Genomic DNA, 20,566 nt, shown 5'->3' on the forward strand with positions numbered 1-20,566 from the left:
GACAAGAACAGAATTTTGGGAATGGTTACAAACAGAAGGATAAGGGTTGGGTTTCTTTAAAAGGGGGCTGGACCACTGCATGTTTAGAAGTGACAAAGAAGACAAAAAGACAAACTGATCTACTGCTGGCCACATGCTCTGCATCAGCCTTCTGGGGGCAGTTGCTTTCATAAAAAGACCCACTTTTATTCTCTGGCATTTAAGTGTGTTTAAACTTTTGTTTTATTTTAGAACAACCTTAGATTAGATTAGATTAGATTCCCAAAAGAACACGTTACATTGGGCTTTGTTGCTCGCTACTGACTTTTCTACTGCGTTAAGTTGACTGCCTGTTCAAAGCTTCCACCTTTACGCAATTACCATGAGACCCATGCAAGTAACCCTTTTCACACGCTCTCACACCGCGTCCCTTAACCTACAGATTCATATTGTCCCTTTCCTCCTGTGTCTGAATGCTGTTGCTGTGGAAAAATTCTACTGCATTACCAAAAACCAAAGAGCAATACTGAAAAAAGAGTTGGACAACCACAGTTGTCTTTAAAATGTATTTCTGTGCAGAAAGAGCGGCAAACAGAGTACACAGGAAGTCTGTCAGTGACGCAATGAGTCAGTGAAGTAATTTAATAAGTATAAGCTGTGCTGAAAGAGGAAGTTGTGTAAACGGGAGGGAGGGGCTGTATTTGATAGACAGGTGGGGAGATAGTAGGAAATTCAGGGAGAGAGACGACATCAGCAACCAACTCAGGTTGTCATGGTAAGACTTTAGCCTTGATACACCGGCGTACTTCCAGGTTACTGCTGAATTCCACAGGCCACGGCCGCGGCACGTTCAGGGAGTTCTCACGTTGGTCTAGGTCATGATTGTGATCCCACATGAAACACCACGATGAGTTTCGAGTGTCCCAAAGCAGCTCTGTGGTTCTTCTATGTTTGACAGTGCTGCAGCCCAGCTGTGACGAGCAGCACAGAGCACATCGAGCTGGCTGGAAGTTAAAAACAGAAACAGCATAGTGTCCTGTAGATTTTCAAAATAAAACACCCTGTGCAAACTTGTGCCACAACAACAAAGAAAGTGTTTAGACTGATCGTTGTGATGAAAACAGAGTTATGAAGTTATTATTTTAAATCGGACACGTTAAGTGCAACATTTTAAACTGACAATATTTCACGTCATTCTGGCTCTGTTGTTGCTCCTTTACTGTTTGCTCTGCTATAATTTGTGCTGGGATATATGTTTGTGTCTCTGGTTGACAGCACAGATATATTAATCCTGTAAAAAGAAAAAAGGACCAAAAAACATGAGAAGAAAATCCAAAGCTGAAAAGGACAAAGATGTCAAACAAGACAGTGACTTTCACTTTCTGTCCATGTTTGTCAGTCACAGTCTGTGGTTGAACTGGGCAGCTCCCAGTGTGACTCTGTGGATCTGTGTTAATGTGATCAGCATCTTACAGGAGTGTAGACAGTAACTAATGATTGTTCATCTTTTAACAGCTCTGCAGGTGAAAACACTGGTCTCATCAATGCCTATACTGTCTATGGAAGATTGAAGGAGAAGTGTTACGTAATGCTCTTATTCTGAAGCTGGAAGTTCTTCTGCCGGAACATGTAAAGAAAAGGACGTTTCATTGAAACAAATCTTGACAAACTCAGAGTGGCAGATACGCATTGAATCCAAACACAATTTCTGTATGTGCCATCACAAGCTGACCAAGTCTGACTCCGGACTGTACCGGTGTGGTTCAGGTACAACACAATCATCACGATCATCATACGAGAAGTTTGAATCATTGTTTTTTTTGTTAGGATGCTCTCGATCACGCAGTGGTAGAAGTCACCAGATGGGTTTGACGACATATGGTTCTTCCAGAGTCCCCAGAAGAAGAGGCGCTGGTGAGTTTCTTACAGGCTGGAGGTTGTTGGTAGTAAGCCAGGACAGGTCCTCTGAATGTGGGTCACCAGGAACGTGAAGTGGAGACACGTTCGACGCCCCAAGTCCGTTCAGTGAATGGAGTCATGCGTGCTTCTTCTCTCCGTCCTGAAGTCAACAATGAGCTCCTTGGGGTCGTGCTGGTGTTAAGGAGCAGTTTATTGTCGGTGCACCATGTGGTCAGGTGCTTGTACCTCTCGTGCTGGTGTCGGTCTGTCCCTCGTCGGTGTTGTGATGAGATCCAATCACTGTGGTGTCGTCCTGCAAACTTGATGATGGAGTGGGATCCATGCACAGGTCTGCAGTGTGGGTGAAGAGGAGTACAGGAAGGGGCCCCCCCCCCCCCCCCCCCCTCAGCACAAGCCTTTGTGGCACACCCGTGTTTGAGTGTGACAGTGGTGGAGCATGTGGCCTGACCTCACGTGTTTTGGTGCCTGTTGGTCAAGAAAGTCCATGATCCAGTTGCAGAGGGGGTGTTGATGCCAGGGGCTCCAAGTTTGGTGATTAACTTGGAGGGGATGACCGTGTTGAAATGCTGAGGCTGAAAGTCAATGACAGCAACGTGCATAGTGGTTATTGTCCCAGATGTGAGAGCACAGAGTGCAGTGGCTGTGAACTGCATCGTCATGCTCCCTGTGCTACGGTAAAGCAAACTGATGTGGATCCAGTGTGGGAGGGAGGGAGTCCATTCAGGGTGCGCCAGACCAGTCGCCGCGAAGCACTTCATGATGAAGGTGTGAGTGCTACAGGGGCGGTAGTCGTTGAGGCATGGTGTGTCGTGCTGGGGTGGGTGTGTTGTGAGTGGGTGTTTTTGGCACTGCACTAGTGGTGAGTTGTGTGTCGCTGTTTAAAGCATGTTGGACACTAGTGCTTGGCGCTCGGGGACAGGGGTTGACAATGTTCCGTAAAGATCACCAGGGCTGCCGCCATGCGCTGATCACACGTCCTGGGATCCGGCTGTCCAGCAGCTGGTGCTGCCTTGATTCGGTCGTCAGTGGCCGTGTGGACATCAGTGGGGGAGAGGAGAGGGGCTGGTGGGTCTGCAGGGAGCTTGTCTTGGTGGCGGTGTCTCTGTTGTCGCTCTCAAAGCGAGCATAGAAGTGGTTTTAGCTCGTTCAGGAAGGAGACAATCCGGCGGGGGGGGTGGGGTTGCTGTGGCTGGTATCGGTGTGATGGCCTGGAGTGTGCCTTGCCACATCGTCGGGGGTCATAGTTGGAAAAGTGACCCTCTATCCTCAGCTTGTAGCAGTGCCTTGGCCTCTTGATGCCCCTCCTCAGGTTTGCCCTGGATGTGCTGTAGGCCCGGTGCATCCCCTGATCTGAAGGCAGCATTACGGGCCTTCAGCAGGACCGCACCTCCTTGTTCATCCATGGCTTCGGTTGGGTGGTGGTGATCTGTTTCTCTGTCGTGACGTCATCAATGATGGTGGTGATGTAGTCCTAACAGAGGAGGCATAATTGTCAATGTCCAAGTGTGAGCCACAGGTGGCTGAGAAGCAAACGTACTCCAGTCTGTGTGTTGAAACCTGCCGGGTACAGAGTCCGGTCTACTGCTGGCCACACCTTGATGGTCTCACTGGATGGCCTGACACGGTTTGATGAGGGGTGAATATTTGGGGGTGAGGAAGCAAAGAAAGGTGATCTTGAACTGTCCGAGGTGGGTGGGGGAGGGGTGTGTGTTTTTTTTTGTGGTCCGCGGTTATAGAGGGCGGCGCCATGTGTAGTGTAAACATGCCAAAGTGGCTTTCGAAAGAATTGGGGAGTACAGTCTTGAAGTTTGAGTGATTAAAATCACCCTATTTTGTTTTCAAGTGTCTGTATACTGTGAAACTTGTGATTTTATTGTTGAAGTTGTAAGGTGCAAATTTTACTTTAGTGAATGCACACTTCGATATCTGAAGTGAGCAAGTTCAAATGAGGCAACTACAAAAAAAACAGTATAACACTGAAGGTGGCAGTCGTGTGCAGTAGACTGATGGAGGAGGGAGGAGAGTAGAGCTGTGTGCGGTGTTTAGAGGAGGGACTCCATCATTTAAAGAAGTGAAGAAGTTCCTGGTTTGACCTTAAGAAGGAAGAGAGGCGACAGGAAACATTCAGCGCCTTGTCATCATGAACGGGCGTCACACCTTGGATGCGTCTTCTTCCTCTGTGAGTACAATCCACTAGTATTTCATGCACTGTCTTGTTAGTACAGCATTTTTACTTGTGATGTGTATTGCTTATGATTGAGAGGAAATGTTTTCTGGACAGTCTTTACCCAATAGCCAGAGGTCAGCACAGGACTTCCTCTAAATAACTGCACGTATTTAAATTGTTTGAGGACGTGAAATAAAGCAGCACAACTTTTCAGACTTACTTTTAGTAATAATCATTTCATTTTAAAAAGTCTAAGACACAGCCAACAAAACGTTTTTACGTTTGGTTTTCCTTCCCAGCAGTCTGCAGATTGCATGTTCTTTTTATTCAAAGATTTCTCAGTTTGTCAGTGAAATGTCAGAAAATTGGTGTAAGAATTGCCGTTAAAATTTCACACAAGTAATCTGCTTCCATAGCTTGTTTTCTTTGACACCTGCCAAATCCCAAAGATGTTTTTCAGTTTATTAAATGTGAGGAGTATTAATTAAGAAAAAGAAGTTGTTGTGTTGTTTAGTATAGTTACAGAACTAAGTTTGTGTTCTGCTGCTTCACTCTGACTGTGTGGAGTCTGTTGTAGCGTTGCAAATTTTTAAAGTACGTCATCGATGTTTACAAGAATGTATCACATCCTACAGACAGATGATGAAAGTATCTCTGACTCTTGTGGTTTGTGGTTGTCTGACAAATGTGTAGACGGGGAGGGAGGGGCTGTATTTGAATAGACAGGTGGGAGAGATGTAAAGACTTTAGCCTTGATACACGGGCGTATGCTTCCAGTTACTGCGAATCCACAGGCCACGGCCGCGGCACGTCAGGGAGTGCTCACGTTGGTTTCTAATCATGATTGTGATCCCACATGAAACACCACGATGAGTTTCAGAAGTGTCCCAAAGCAGCTCGTGTGGTTTCTTCATGTTTGACAGATGCTGCAGCCAGCTGTGACGAAAGCACAAGCACATCGAGCTGGCTGGAAGTTAAAAACAGAAACAGCATAGTGTCCTGTAGATTTTCAAAATAAAACACCCTGTGCAAACTTGTAGCCACAACAACAAAGAAAAAGTGTTTAGACTGATCGTTGTGATGAAAACAGAGTTATGAAGATTATAATATTTAAATCGGACACGTTAAGTGCAACATTTTAAACTGACAATATTTCACGTCATTCTGGCTCTGTTGTTGCTCCTTTACTGTTTGCTGTCTATAATTTGTGCTGGGATATATGTTGTGTCTCCTGGTTGACAGCACAGATATATAATCCTGTAAAAGAAAAAAAGGACCAAAAAACATGAGAAGAAAATCCAAAGCTGAAAAGGACAAAGATGCAAGCAGACAGTACTTTCACTTTCTGTCCATGTTTGCAGTCACGAGTCTGTGTGAACTGGGCAGCTCCCAGTGTGACTCTGTGGATCTGTGTTAATGATCAGCATCTACAGGACGTGTAGACAGTAACTAATGATTGTTCATCTTTATAACAGCTCTGCAGGATGAAAACACTGGTCTCATCAATGCCTATACTGGTCTATGGAAGAATGAAGGAGAAGATGTTACAGTTAAATGCTCTTATTCTGAAACTGGAAGTTCTGTCTGCAAGGACAATGAAAAAAAAAGAGAGGAGTTCTCATGAAACAAATGGTTACAAACATCAGAGTGGCAGATACAGCATTAAATCCAGAGCAGGATTTCTGTATGTGACCATCACACAGCTGACCAAGTCTGACTCCGGACTGTACCGGTGTGGTTCAGGTACAACACGATCATCACGATCATCATACGAGCAGTTTAAAATCACTGTTGTAGATGGTGAGTTGTTCTTTGTTTTTTGATTCACTGTTGACTGACAGCTGCTGCAGATAGTTTGAAATAATATTTTAGTCAGTGACAGAAGCTGAGAGATGAAAACACACGACTTTGGGTGTGTTGTACAATGTGTGTCATACTTTTTCAATGTGACATCATTGATTTAACAGTTGTCTCTTAGACCTCCCTATCTGACCTGAGCAGCTCCAAGTGTGACTGTAGATCAGACCTGAAACAGGAATTATTGTGATTTCTTACAGGAACTAAAGATGCTAACTGTGGATTGTTCTTCTTTTCAACAGCAAAGCTGGATGGAAATGAAGAAGAAGTAACAACCATCTATGAGAGACCTGGAGGAAATATCATAGTTCAATGCTCCTTTACTAACTCTGGAGACAGGAAGTACTTCTGCAAGGACGGATGTGAAGAAAAAGACGTTCTTGTTGAAACAACTGGTGTCAGAGTTCAGAAAGACAGATACAGCATTGAATTTATAAAAGGATCTTCTACAGCAGGATCTCTGTATGTGGGCATCACACAGCTGACCAAGTCTGACTCTGGACTGTACCGGTGTGATTCGGGTACAACACGATCATCACGATCATCATACAAGCAGATTGAAATCATTGTTGTAGATGGTGAGTTTCTGCTCAAATTCATGATTTTTCTCTGTTGACTGACAGTTGACTGTTTGTTGCTGACTGTAGATCAGTTCATTCAGTTCTGTTCTCAGGATTAGTGAGAAAGTAAGTCAAAGACTGAGAGTGATGTCTAGAATATATGAAAATAACTGAGCTGTTGTGGTTTTGGCCTTTAGAGGTACATTATGTAAGATTGTGCAGAATACTGATACCTTGTGGTTAAAAATGGACACTGCAGCTGAATTCAGAACACTGGAAAGCCGTCTCACCCCCTCCCCAGACTGAAGCTCACACAGGTTACCAGATTGAAACACTGAATCTCCATGAGGGCAAAATGAGGCAACAAGGTTTTATTTCATGATGCAGCTTCTACGTCTGTTGAAGACTTCAGTCTGTGCTGCAAAATAACTCTACGGCTCACTTACTCGAGAAAGCAGCCTCCTTCTCAGTGAGAGCCGAGTAGGTCCTGCTGTTTACAGATGATGATTACTTGAAGTGATTTAGTTAGTGTCTTCGTAAACTTTATGAGGGACATGATCAATTAATTTATACGTGGAAAAGTCACCATTACCTACCCAGTCCTCCACACTGACACTACGGTGAACTCTGTCCCAGAAAACAGCCTCAGCTCCGGGTAGGTCGCTAACTTTTACAACGTCTTTGTCACTTTCCACGATGCATTGTGGGTCAGGATGTCTGTCACAACAGAATCTTACAGTGTCCATGAGATTAGTAAGAGGGATACGATGACGGTGGAGATATCTTTTGATTGAAACCAACTTTTGGGGTCTTTTAAATCATCTCTAATATTTGGAGCTTCTTAGGTCAGACACAATCTGACATTTCTTCATCAAGAAGCTTGTACTTCAGTAGAGCATGTTTCCTTAATCTCTGAAGGCAGCATATTTATTTTATGATTTAATACAGTAAATATCTGACATGTTGTACCTTTAAAGTCTCCATGAAGTCAAACCTGATGTTTGTGTGTTTTTCTGTCACCTGTACTTTACTATCTGCACCAACACTGATGAAAATATTCTTCATGGTATTTCAGAGTTTGTCATTTTCTGATAAACCATAAAAAGTTGTTGATGACTCATCCTGCACTCGGGGGCGTGTACTAATTTTACAACTTAGTTACTGTCGATTGTTCATCTTTTCAACAGCAATGCTGGATGGAAATGAAGAAGAAGTAACAACCATCTATGAGAGACCTGGAGGAAATATCGTAGTTGAATGCTCCTTTACTAACTCTGAAGACAGGAAGTACTTCTGCAAGGACGGATGTAGAGAAAAAGACATTCTTGTTGAAACAACTGGTGACAGAGTTCAGAAAGACAGATACAGCATTGAATTTATAAAAGGATCTTCTACAGCAGGATCTCTGTATGTGGGCATCACACAGCTGACCAAGTCTGACTCTGGACTGTACCGGTGTGGTCTGGACATATCTTTATCACTAGATCCCATCCGGAAGTTCAACATCATTGTCACAGGTGGGGAGTTTCTACTTAAAGCAGAATGAAAAAATTAAAATGTAAAAGTTTGTTTGTGTCTCTAAAGAACAGTTCAGCTGACACAGCATCTTTTGTCTCTTTGTGTTTTTGTTGTTCGCAGATCCAACCACCTCAAAACCTCCACCGGCTTTCACAACACCAGTCCCATCAGCCTCCACACTGACAAGCACTCAGTCTGACCAGCAGCAGGCTGAGACAACACCATCTCCAGGTACATCCACACAGTGTATTTGATCGACAGGTTCACCTGTGCATTTGTAATTTAAATGTGTAAGCAGACTGTCAGCATTGAGTTGTATCAGTGTAAACTCGTTGTTCTCCTCAAACTACCACAGATGTGTGGCTGTACATAGGTGTGACTCTGGCTGTCATGGTCGTCCTGTTAGCGCTGGCTGTGCTGATATACTGCAGGAAGAGGTCTTCTGAACCAAAGGGTGAGGCAACAGGCAACAAACACCGCTTCCTGTTTGTCACAGAAAAATCCCATTTATCGACAAATTAACTAAAAAATGAGATGTTTCAGGTCACAGTTACAGTTAAAAGAACTTCCTGCTCAGGCTAAAGGTGTGGTTGCAACTGGAACTTTACTATTACCCCTGGAATCCACCAGGCACGGCTCTATGACGCTGCAGCCGTGGGATTGAGCCATTACAGACGGCTTTATCGTGACATAGCAGGCTAGTAAGCTGTCTACACCAGTGGTCTTCAATACAGAATACAAATACATTAATAAGATAAAATCTCTCAGCAGCCAGTCTGCTTTCTCTAGATGTTTTCAGATCTTCTATTCTTTGCACTGAACCACTTGCTAACCTCACCCTCTGAACTGTCGCCTGTGGTTTCTGTGGTGGAAGGTCTGTCCGTCTCTTTCAGGGTTATGCCTAGTCAGGCATGGTATTGGTTGAAGATGCAGTCACATCTCCCTTACTGAAAACTCTCTCTCTCTCTGGCTCGTCCTGAGGTTTCTTGAAATCTTTTTCAGTTTAAAATCAGTGAAATAGTTGCTGCTGTGTGACTTAGTGCCGTAAAGCGTTACGTACTTCTCCCGACCCGGAGCCCAAAGTTACATAGTGCGAGAACAGACGTACGAATGACAGAGACACCGTTCAGCTGATCACTTGATTTTATGGACAAACTGAATCTTTTGAGTCCATCTTTAAACGGTGGATTGTAAATTTTTAAATGGCGTGTTTTTCAGAACCTCGGATGGAAACAGAGTATGCGTCTGTCACAGAAGTGAGTTTAGCACATTTTGGACATGCATGCATCAAAACTGTTTGTGAAACTCACTGATATTTATACGAACCGAACTCCTCTTCTCTTGTAGACCAACCGAGTGTACGAGGACATCAGAGAGGTCGGAGGGAACACAGCTCCTATGGAACTCTCTTCAGTTCACACCTACGCCCGTTCTCAAAATACAGTAAGAAAAAAATGTTTAATTATTTCAACTTTGGACTCAGAAAACAGTTTAGCTTTAACTGTTTAGAAAAAGATACTGAATGTGAAATCACACCGGGCTATAATTGAGTTATGAACAAGAGAGGGGGAGCATCATCAACAGCTAGGACCACTGCATCCCTAAAACATGACGTCAGTCATCCAGGTAATCTTTTTTAGAGAAGAGGTGAAATTGGGGCACAGCTGGACCCACCTCTTCCCCAAGGTTTAACCCCTTCTTTAACAAGACACTGTAGGCTTCATTTCTGGATGTGCATCCAGTTAGACTTTCAAAATAAAATTTGCATGGTTAACATGAAACTGTTGCACTTCGGTTAGGTTTAGGTACAAAAACTATGTGTTAAGGTGTAGGAAAAGATCATAAAAAAACAAACAAAACTTTAGCACAGACATCAGTCTCCTGGTTGAACGTCCTGTCTCCTGTCTCCCATCCATCCCAACGTCCTTTACATGCAGACTTTCTTGCTCTTTAAACTACATCGCCTGACTTCAACAGTACATCAAACCATTAAAGCATGACGTTATTGAGTCACTGACCATGGAGACTGAGAACACACTGAAACTTTGACCTCTCTCTGTTTTCTTTCTTCCAGGCTGACAACTCGAGTAAACTCACCTACTCTGAGTTGAATTTTTCCAACCGGACCGCTGGCTCGTCCAACAGCGCCATCCGTGGTGACAGGGATAATGTTGTCTACTCTGTGCCTCGGGTAGAAGCGAATGCTGTGTACTCTACTGTGTCTTAGCTCCCACGCTGCCACATTTACTCTCTCAGTCACCAACAGTAAGCTGGTTTGAATTAACTGTGTAAATAATCTGAAGCATGTCATTTTTTTCATGTAGTAGGTGATAGGACGTTACGGTTCTGTCCTCAGGGACATGAACACAAATGTGTTGTTTGAACAGAATTTATTAGACCACCTGACCTGACCTGTCATTTTCAGTTCAAACTGAATTCACCTTTTTATACCCAAATTTAATATGTGGTTGCGTAACATTCAACCACTAAAACTAATTCTTCTGTTCAGGAATGAAAGTAAATAACTATATAATATAACTTAATCAAGAAATAATATTGTGCTTTACTACTTTTAATTTGAAAATTCATGGATAATAATGATAATTATATAATTTTTGTTAAATATCTTCCACATGCTGATGTATGAACCATTACAGAAACAAAAAATGATTTTGGTAATTACCAATGCTGTTAATTTTGGGCAGCTGTGGCATAAACTTGACATTGGCTGTGGTCTATTAAATTTGTTAATAACTGTACTTTTATTAATGTTAATGTATTATGTTTGTAAAATGTGTTATGTTATTACAGTTATTATTGCATTATTAAAGGTTTATAAGCTTCTGTTATGTATTTTTAATAATATATAATCTTATAATAACATTATGTTTGTGGTTGTGCATGGAAACACCAAAGGAAATTCCCTGTATGTAAAAACATGTGCAAACCTGATTCTGAGCAGCAAATGTAAATTTATGAAGCTGGAACTATTTTGCTTTTTAATAAATGATTATTAAATAGTTGCTGATTCATTCTGTCAAGTGATTAATCCACTAGTCATTTCAACTGTACTCCTACAGTTTCACATGTTTTGTATGTAGTGTAGTAGTGAAGGTCTGTGCAAGTGTGAGTTAGTGATAATAATAGCAGGGGAAGCACTGATTGCATTAGAGTGTCATGGCAGAGGGAGATACAGGAGCTGAATACTATTATAATATATTGCATTACACTTTGACAGCAGCATTTCTTAGGTCATACTTAATTAAGTCATAGAAGATATTTTTGGAATCTCCTTTTAGAAGATTTGTATCACATTTTACATCACATTTTTTAATGGTAGCATCCATTTGGAGTCATGTTTGTGTTCGTAAATGTGCTCCAGCATTTGCTCGATGGTTCAGCTCTCTTCACCGGCGTGTTGCTAACTGTGTTCATCCCGAATTTTTATCTTTATCTATCTATCTATTACAGCATAACTGCTATTAAGCCACAGTTTGAATAAAGAAACTTGCAGGTTATAAAAAGAGGAGGAGAGTTTGTGTGTGTCGTGTTTATAGGAGGGACTCTATCACTTAGAGATATTAGGGAGTTACTGGTTCACTAGTTAAGACGAAAAAGAGAAGCAGCATCGAACCATCGCAACCCAAACATGAAAGTTCATCACGTTTTGATCGGCTTCTTCTTTTTCAGTGAGTACAATAAGTTTCTGTTTATTAGGTACACATGTACGATCTTTAATGAGGCTTATGTTTTAAGTTTTTGTTGACACTGTCAGAAAGGTCATGATTCCCCGTTATGTTTATTATTAAGGTCATAGTGTGTGATGGTGTCGTACTGCTGTGCGTTATACTGAAAGGTGTTTCTAATATTACAGCCATCTCGTATGTAACCGGGGTGGCCAACATATCTGAACATCCCTGCAGTTCTGTTCAACACTGCAAACTACAACCTTGATAATAAACATTTCAATAACCAGTTAGATTAGTGTCTTTTTATAGCAGAGCTGTTGGATCACATACAAGTGTAGCTAATGTAGAACTCAAGCATAATCATTAAAATGTAGTTAAACTTCTCTCTGATCTTATTTGATGTGTCTGACTCACGCGTTAATGTAGGAGCTGGATTTTATTGCTGGTATTGGTTTGTTAATTTGTGGGATCAGTGAAGTCTTTTATATCTTAACTAATGATTATTTTTATTCTGGATTCATCTGTTGATTATTTTCTCCACGAACCAGTTGATTGTTTTGTTTATAAAATTTCAGTAAATTTGTGAGAAATGCCATCGCCATCATAGTCTGAGATGTACGTATATTTACATGATTTATAACCAAACATCAGATTCGATAAAATCTTCATGTTTTCTTCATTAAAAAAACTAAAGCAGTCAGAAAAACTTTTTAAATTTTTCAAAATAAAAAAGTATTGATTAATATTTGTATGTGAGTAAAGGTACAGTACTTAGTTACTGTCTACCACACATTTATATACACCTCACCTTACCTTCAAAACTGTGCAACTCAAGAACGTCGAGCTAGTGTTATTTGTGCAAGTCAAAAATAAGGTTGCTGTCATCTGCAAAGAAAAACACAGCAAGATAAAAAAAACAGCAAGAGCAACAAAAACGTTGTAGAGTTTTTATACCACATTTTTTAGTATAAGGTGAAATGTTTTCAATGTTTTGGAACTGAAGTAACCTAAAAGTATTCAGATTATATTACTTTTTTGCCATCCAATGGATTACATTACTAATTATAAAAGTTGTCATGTAATCTGTATACAGTAATTGACTACATTTCAAAGTGATTTGACCCAACCCTACTTGTGTCAGTCTTGCTTCATTTCACAAGAGCCACACTCTTGTGAAAAGTAAAAGTTAGTGTTGCAGAAACAACACCCAGTGTGATCTGACCCAACTCTACTTGTGTCAGTCTCGCTTCATTTCACAAGCGTGTGGTTAGTGGTGCTTGCTGATTGTAAGTGTTGCAACACGCAATTTTGTAATTTTCAATTTTTTGCAATCATGTTGTTCTCCTGAACTGTACTGGTGTTGAAACAGAAAAACCTGAGAAAAAGTTTTATGTCCGGTGTTAAAGCAGAAGTCACTGCCCCAAGTAAAGGAGTTTAATTATCTCTTGATCTTGTTCACAAAATGGCTTTTGTTGACTTATAATTACTACTACCTTTTGCAATACACACTTAGAGTTCCATGTACCAAAATAATTTCTATCAACTTTAATGAAATGAGATGATAGGATAGGTGTGACCTTTGGGTCAAAGTGAGTTTACTCTGTAGCTTGTAGTGTGTGTCTTACAGGAAGTACATACAGTAACTTGTTATTGTTGGTCTTTTTAACAGCTCTGCAGGCTGGAAACATTGGTGTTCATGCAGGACGCCGCATCCTAACAGGAACTGAAGGAGGAAGTATTACAGTCGCATGCTCCTTCATGTTCGCCGGAGACAGGAGGTTCTTCTGCAAGCAAGAATGTGAAGAAAGCATTCTCATTGAAACGACAAGTGACAGAGATGAAAATGGCCGATACAAGGTTGAATATAGCAAGACATTTTATCTCTCCTATCCAGTTCTGTATGTGACCATCACACGGCTGAGCAAGTCTGATGCAGGACCGTACGTATGCGGTCTGGGTAAACCTTTGTTTCCCGATTCACAGGAGGACTTTGAGCTCGTTGTCAAAGATGGTGAGTTTCTACTGAAAGATGTAATATGTGAGCTCCAATCATTTCAAAACCAAACTATCGATCATCTTTGGTGAAAACTGTTATGGAATTTTCTATCCTGAGGTAACACGAGGTCCCGTGTGGGCCTTGAGGTCCCGTGTGGGCCTTGAGGTCCTCGGCAGTATTAGTTGTTTGTCTTTGGTTGGGAACAGTAGGTGCCAGTCTATCTCAACACTGTGGTGTCCAGGGTCACAGAGACCTGTTGCTGCCTTCATAGACATAATAGATAGCTTGTTGTTGACGGTCCAATCTGCGTAAACAGACATCTGTGTCTCCAGACTAGAACATGCTGACAATAACACCTCCATGGGTAAAGACATTCTCTGTGACTCATTCTGGGCGTGTAGTATTTGTGCTGTTATCTTGGGGTTTAAAGTCGATCCACCAGGATGAGTTGGGCAGAATGTGAGACCGACTCAGGCACTTCTGATGAACTTTGAGAGTGTCTCTAATTCTCCTTGGCCAAGAGTCAATAAAAAATACAGCATCAGACATCAGAGGCTGCTGAACACTTTCTGAACTCCTGACCTTTGACCTTTGACTTCAGGAATTTCTCCACAACACCGACCTTTTTCAACACCAGCTTCCACAGCAATGATGACTCCGAGTTTAAGCTCCAGTTTTGGAAGTTTGACATCTTCACCAGCCTTGCCTGAAATCACTGAGCAGACTGAGAGAACAACAGCACCACTTGGTTCAGGTACGTTCACAGGTTCAGAGTTTCCCCTGAATGCTTCAGTAACAACTCAGTGAGGACTTGGACGACTTCTTGATGTGAATTTTGTGTCTGCAAGATCAACAAGATCTTCATATACTTACTATATGCAGATGATGTACTTCTCTCAGTCTGTGTAAAATCTGCAGGTAAGCATCTCATCTTCATTGTGTCTTCACTGTCAGTTCCAACCACTTCAAAACCAAACTGGACTCTCCAAACTTTTCCAACATCTGCCTCCACACCAACGACGACTCAGCATTTAAGCTCCAGTTCTGTACGTTTCACATCTTCATCAGCCTCGCCTGAAACCACCGAGCAGACTGAGCAGCAGCAGACCGAGAGAACAACAGCACCGCTTGGTTCATGTACGTTTACCCAGCACGGACAGACACTGTATTTTATTATAATGAACCAGGAGGTGATGGTGTAAAACAAACGTGTTCTGCCACAGGGAACCTGCTGTATGTGGGCTTTGCACTGCTTATGATGATGGCGGTGTTGTTAGTGTTTGGGCTGTTGTTCAGAGCCACCAGATACAAAGGTAAGGCAGCAGGAAACACACACACTCACAACTACTCTGCTTGCCTCTACATGAGAAACACTTTCTCTCAAAGGTTCATTAAGGCCAAGAAAGATTTCGAATGATTTGTGTTGTAACTTGGCTTGGCTGGAACTAAATTCAGAGAGATATAAACTATAAGAAAAACTATTTTACTTTAACTCATGAAAAAAGGGAGCAAAAACAAAAAAAAATTTCATTGTAGAAAGTGAAACATGTTTTAACCAAAAAGTTAAATTGTATTTGGATGTAATATGGACGGTTTTGTTATATATTTAATGATATTGTATGAATGTGTAGATTTTTATATTGGTATTTTTCTTTATGGTTGTATTGTTAAAAATACAAAGGTGGCTTAAAGATATAAATATATATGTTAACATATAAATCTTAATAAACAAACAGACTGATGTTCTGACCTGTGTGTTTTTCAGAATATCTGTTGAAAGCTGAGTACTCTCGGGGCAGATATATAGACCTGAACGGAGACAACGACCGCACCACCGCAGCAGGTTCTCAGAACCAAGTAGGTAAAAAGTTTGGCAGCATTTTTCTTAGTTAGTCCTAAAAAATGTATTTCTAAACAACCCGCAACTTTTTTTCTTTATTTATGTGAATACTCAGTTGCTCTGTGCACAGGCCTGTGACCCACATGTTGCACTTACTGTAATGGCTTGTTAAGAAAAAGGAGAAACCACATTTTACTTCCTTCATGAGAAGCAAGTTTCCTTTTGCTTTTTAGGAAACAGGAACGATGCAGATATGTGAAAATATCGCAAACCACAGTCTTCTATTGTTTTTTGCGGGTTTTGAGTTTCTGTGTGTGAACACTGAAAAAGAGGAAACAGGGCAGTTAAAAAAAAAATTCCCATCACCACTTCCCATTTCTGGTAGTCCAGAAACGCCTGTACTACAAACACCAACACTCCCCCGGCGCTCTGAGCTCAGCCCGGCTAACAAACTTTATTTCTCCATAAAATATGATCCAGTTTCACCAGAATCAGTGAAATAGTTGCTGCTGTGTGACTTAGTGCCATAAAGCGTTACGTACTTCTCCCGACCCGGAGCCCAAAGTTACATAGTGTGAGAACAGACGTACGAATGACAGAGACACCGTTCACCTGATCACAGGTCAGTGTGGATCAGCTGATCACAGGTCAGTGTGGGTCAACATGTTGGAACTTTTCTCCCACAAACAGATTTTACTAACAAGGACCACGCCAGTAAAGATTTAAGATTAGGCAGGTTTGTTGCAAGTGATGGAAAGGATGCGCAGAGATGATGTCCTGTGGGAGAGAAGAAGGGATGAGGGTCGAAGGTATGAAGGGATGACGGGAGCAGAGAACAGGGTCGTGGTGGATGGAGGTTGACCGGTATCAGGAGCAGAAGCTCTTTGTGAGCCTCCCTGCTGTTCATATTCTTTCATTTCATGTACATAGATGCTTATATCTGAGCATTGGTTTCACACTTTATGGGTGAACACCTGATCACCAGTTTTCTTCTTCTAGGCTACAGAAGACTCGAACACCACCACTTTGCTCCACAGCGTCCCCACTGATGCCAGCAGCGACGCCAACTACTCTGAAGTGAACAACAAGCAAGCTTCACCGCCTCTGTAATCTATTACTTTTCCTCAGCAGAGTCACTCTCTGAGGTCTGTGGAGTAAATCTGTTTTGACTCTCGTAGTCTGCTTCAGCTCAGAGCTGCTTTTACTTTTTATTTAGCTCATCTTAAATGACTCAAGTACAAGTTGATTATTTTTGTAGTAGTAGTTGAAGTTTAGTGATGACAGATGACCCACAGAATATTTGCTATCTGGCTGCAGTCAAATATTTTCCTACAGCACAGAGGTCAAGAACATTGTTTATAATTAAGTTTTTTTAATTTAACAGAAGTTATTTTGGTTCATTCACAGCAAACACGTGGATTTAATTTAGTCTCCTCCAAACATGCACTGAAAAAGTATTTTTAACAAAGGCAGGACTTTTGTGTGAGTTAAATTTAAAGATTCTCTGCACACAAAACATTTGATCAAATCGACACCTGTTAAATTCAACATAAAATACAAATATAATGAAGTTCACATTCAGCTCACAGTGAGGAGAACTTACCAAGCTAATCCAGCCACCTGACAGGTGTGTCGTATCAAGATGCTGATCAGACTTCATGAGGGCAATGAACACCAGCCAATAAGAGGCAGCGTTGTAATTTATTGGAGTTATGAGCGAGTTATGTTGCTAACAGTCAGACAGCTCTGCAAAAATGATTTATTTCTCTTAGATTTAGTTTTCTGTGTTTGTTAGCATTTCTTCTTTGCCAAGAAAATCCATCCACCTTTTTCAAGCGTGCTTTTATTGTGACAGTCCGAGGCTCATGACACACCTGTGTCAAACAAAACTCAGATTTTAATGAACCTCCAGCATTTCTTATAAATATTGTCAGGCGTGACTGCAGCAGGATCACATCATTGTGGCACGTCACATCACAGCATCAGGGTTCTGCACTGTGCCAGGTGTGACACTAGATGGCGATGAGCACTTTGGCAGTGAAGGACGTCAAAGCTTCAGAAGGTTTAATTCAATGATCAGACGTCCCCACAGAAACAAAGCTCTGCTCTTTGTTCACAGGACAGCTGTTACAATCTTTGATGCTTATTCTGTTTTATTATTTTATATTATTATGTCTGTTTTATCTCACATTAGTCGACTCTGTTTGTTCAAATTCTTTAATGTGATTCTGTGAAGCGTTCGGGGAAATCTGTTCTCCCGCTCAGTATTGATCAGTTACTGTTTGTATTGATTGATTGATTGGTAAACTCAGCTGTAAATCATATGCAGGGACCGGCGGTCATGTAACTGTTTCTGTGTTTCTGCTCATTTAGTTCATGTTGGGTTTCACTGCTCGTTGCACACATCGGTCTGTAAATCCTACCTGTGATCACGTGACTTTACCTGAAGTGTCACCTTTGTGTCTTAAGAACTATCCGATAGTTTTATCATGAAATGTTCCTTTGAATCCTCTTAACTTTTCATCTCTAGAGCATTCATCAGATCCAAAGTGTATCCGGGCGCAGAATGTTGCTCTAAAGCAAATTATATATAAAAATAGATTAAAATTTGAACAGCCTAATGTTGTGCGCCTGATTATAAGTATTGTAGACTTCAAAACAAAGGTGCAGATGATGTTTTTTATTAATGTCAAACTGTTCCTGATGTTTTTAGTGCTCAAGTTTCAGGTCAAGCGTTGACTAAAGATTGATTTTGAATTAGCATAAAAGTCAAAGATTGTTTCTATTAGATCAGGACTGAACTTCAGATTACACTGAGGGTAAAGACTCGTTTGTTATTAGGATCCAGGTTTAGAGTCGGGACATGAACTTGCATCAGTTGCTGTTAGTCAGGGATCAGGTTCAGGTTAGGAAATAAATGAAAGTGCAGAGATGTGTGTGATCCACAAGGAGAATAAAGGCAGCAGGATTCATAAGCCTAATGGGTCTAATTGCCTTACAGGATTTATTGATGTGTAATTAAATAAAACTGTTAACCCTTCGACATCTCATTCTCCATTAGCGCTGCTCGCTCTCTCCTCTTGCTTCGTTTTAGCTCTCACTCTCCACCTTCGTACTTAAAATGACAGAGATGACAGGTCGTCTTTAAAGTCGTCTGTACAAGTGTGTGTGTGTGTGTGTGTGTGTGTGTGTGTGTGTGTGAGAGAGAGCTGCAGTATCTTGTTGTTTTGTATTCCAGTCACAAAGGCTGAGTCACACTTACGGTAAACTGTATCCATATGGAAGGAGTGTGTGTGTGTGTGTGTGTGTGTGTGTGTGTGTGTGTGTGTGTGTGTGCGTGTGTGTGTGTGTTTGTGATGACATGTCCCAGACAGACAACGGCAGACAAGAGACAAGGACATGCGAGATGAGAGAGAAAGATCCTCATCTGCTGTATTGATCACTGCATCTCAACCATCGCCCACACAAGCACACACACACACACACACACGCACACACTACACACGCACACACACAGACACACACACAAATACAGGTTAAGTGAATTAAGCCTTAAGTGAGGGAGGACATGCAGATGGAGGAGGGAAGGGTGGAGGCAGAGGGAAGGTATGGAGGAGGAGGAGAGTGAGAGACAAACAACCTGCAGGAGATAATGGAGCTGCTGTCTGCTGGGCAGGAAACTCAATTTGCTGAGCAGAAGATCAGAAGATGAAAGTGAAAGCAGATTCAGGACGACGTGGAAATAACTGTTTTTCTGTGCTGTATGTTTCCCTCCACGGATCACAGCTGATGCATGTTCGTGATGATAGAGAACTGTCCCAAAGCCTCATGGGGTCACGAGGACATCCTGATTTTAAGGAATGTCAGAAAACTTTTAAGAAATATACAAAATGTATCTTTCATTCTATAAATTTTAAAGCAGTGTCATGTAGAAACAGATTTGTTGCCTCCTCCTTGGCAGTGCTCAGAGGTTTGCTCCACCTTCATGGAGCTGGACTTGAAGCAGCATCAGCACCTCGTTAATGTCACCATGTTACCACTTTGTAATCCCTAATATAATCATTTCAGTGTTAGCAGGGGACCATTTACCTTCATGTCTCTTTAATTTGATGTGTGGCATCTGTACATTTATTCTGAGTTTCCTGTTTCTCTGTGGAAGAGTCACTGCAGCCCGCTCAGTCCTCCCTGCCGACTCTTCGGTGAACTCTCCCCCAGGAAACTGCCTCCGTCTGGGCAGAGAGCGCCGGGTCAGCCCCTCTGTTCACTGACGGTGAAGATGTGACGGTGAACTCACAACGTCTTCGTCTCTTTCCCTCACAACACAATGTGACAGCTTCAAAATAAAAAACATAGATATCAACGTAAAGATGAATATTTCATGTTCTGTTTTAATCTATCCACAACACAAAGATCAGAATTTATTTAACGTGTCTGATGATTTTAAAATGACGGACACTCTGCCTCGTTACCATCTTTAAATGTGTTTAATAATTACCTTTAATTTACATGAATTTCATTTAATATTTCCTAAATATTCGTATTGTTAATACCTGGTTATTACTTTGATCATTACATGGTATCACTTAATTGTTACCTTTATTATTAACCTCCATTACTAACATGTTATTACTTGACTATAATGTTTCTGTAAGTTTCATCAGACAGTATCGTGATGTTGTCCGACTGGAGCTGATTTAATCACCCTCAACACATGAAATGATGCCACACACACACACACACACCACACACACACACACCACCACACCACACCACACACACACACACACACACGCGCACACCACACCACACGTCTGTCTTTCTTTCTGCAGCAGGGGAGTGGGGGTGTTTTTTTGGCAGATGACAAAATACCACACGAGTGTTAATGACCTCTGCATCTGAGAACGAGAGAACAAAAATGTCCATTTTATTGACAGAGAGGAGGAGGTGGAGGAGGAGGAGGAGGAGGAGGAGGAGGAGGAGCGGGAAAAGCGACAGACGGTGATGGAGATTGATGTGTCAGAGATGTGGGCTGCTGAGGTC

The 20,566-nt window shown here is 41.6% G+C and overlaps 2 protein-coding genes across 4 annotated transcripts in view; both read left to right on the plus strand.

The window, feature by feature from the left end:
- LOC104937449 (polymeric immunoglobulin receptor-like) overlaps positions 1-11,024 on the plus strand; it is a 38,720-nt gene extending 27,696 nt beyond the window's left edge. Inside the window, exons 2-8 of one of the 2 annotated variants that reach the window (XM_027275606.1) lie at positions 6,166-6,501; positions 7,671-8,000; positions 8,122-8,232; positions 8,357-8,455; positions 9,220-9,257; positions 9,349-9,444; positions 10,076-11,024. In XM_027275606.1, coding sequence (XP_027131407.1) covers positions 6,166-6,501; positions 7,671-8,000; positions 8,122-8,232; positions 8,357-8,455; positions 9,220-9,257; positions 9,349-9,444; positions 10,076-10,228 — 1,163 coding nt within the window. In that variant the 3' untranslated portion in view covers positions 10,229-11,024. Of the gene's footprint in view, positions 1-5,541; positions 5,649-6,165; positions 6,502-7,670; positions 8,001-8,121; positions 8,233-8,356; positions 8,456-9,219; positions 9,258-9,348; positions 9,445-10,075 lie in introns of those variants that run through there. The other variant, XR_003461786.1, reaches the window with a different exon arrangement.
- A 572-nt stretch (positions 11,025-11,596) lies between these two features.
- LOC113744734 (uncharacterized) lies at positions 11,597-18,587 on the plus strand. Of its 2 annotated transcripts, none has more exons than XM_027275553.1 (7): positions 11,597-11,690; positions 13,360-13,701; positions 14,288-14,440; positions 14,641-14,823; positions 14,910-14,999; positions 15,452-15,547; positions 16,526-18,587. In XM_027275553.1, exons 1-7 carry the CDS (start codon positions 11,651-11,653, stop codon positions 16,573-16,575), a joined length of 954 nt encoding a protein of 317 aa, XP_027131354.1. In that variant the 5' UTR covers positions 11,597-11,650; the 3' UTR covers positions 16,576-18,587. The 2 variants fall into 2 exon arrangements, with proteins under 2 accessions (XP_027131354.1, XP_027131353.1); XM_027275552.1 differs by having other exon boundaries at positions 15,452-15,543.
- The last annotated feature ends 1,979 nt before the right edge of the window (positions 18,588-20,566 follow it).

This window comes from Larimichthys crocea, unplaced genomic scaffold (assembly GCF_000972845.2).
Source record: "Larimichthys crocea isolate SSNF unplaced genomic scaffold, L_crocea_2.0 scaffold148, whole genome shotgun sequence".
In the NCBI taxonomy this organism is placed as follows: domain Eukaryota; kingdom Metazoa; phylum Chordata; class Actinopteri; family Sciaenidae; genus Larimichthys; species Larimichthys crocea.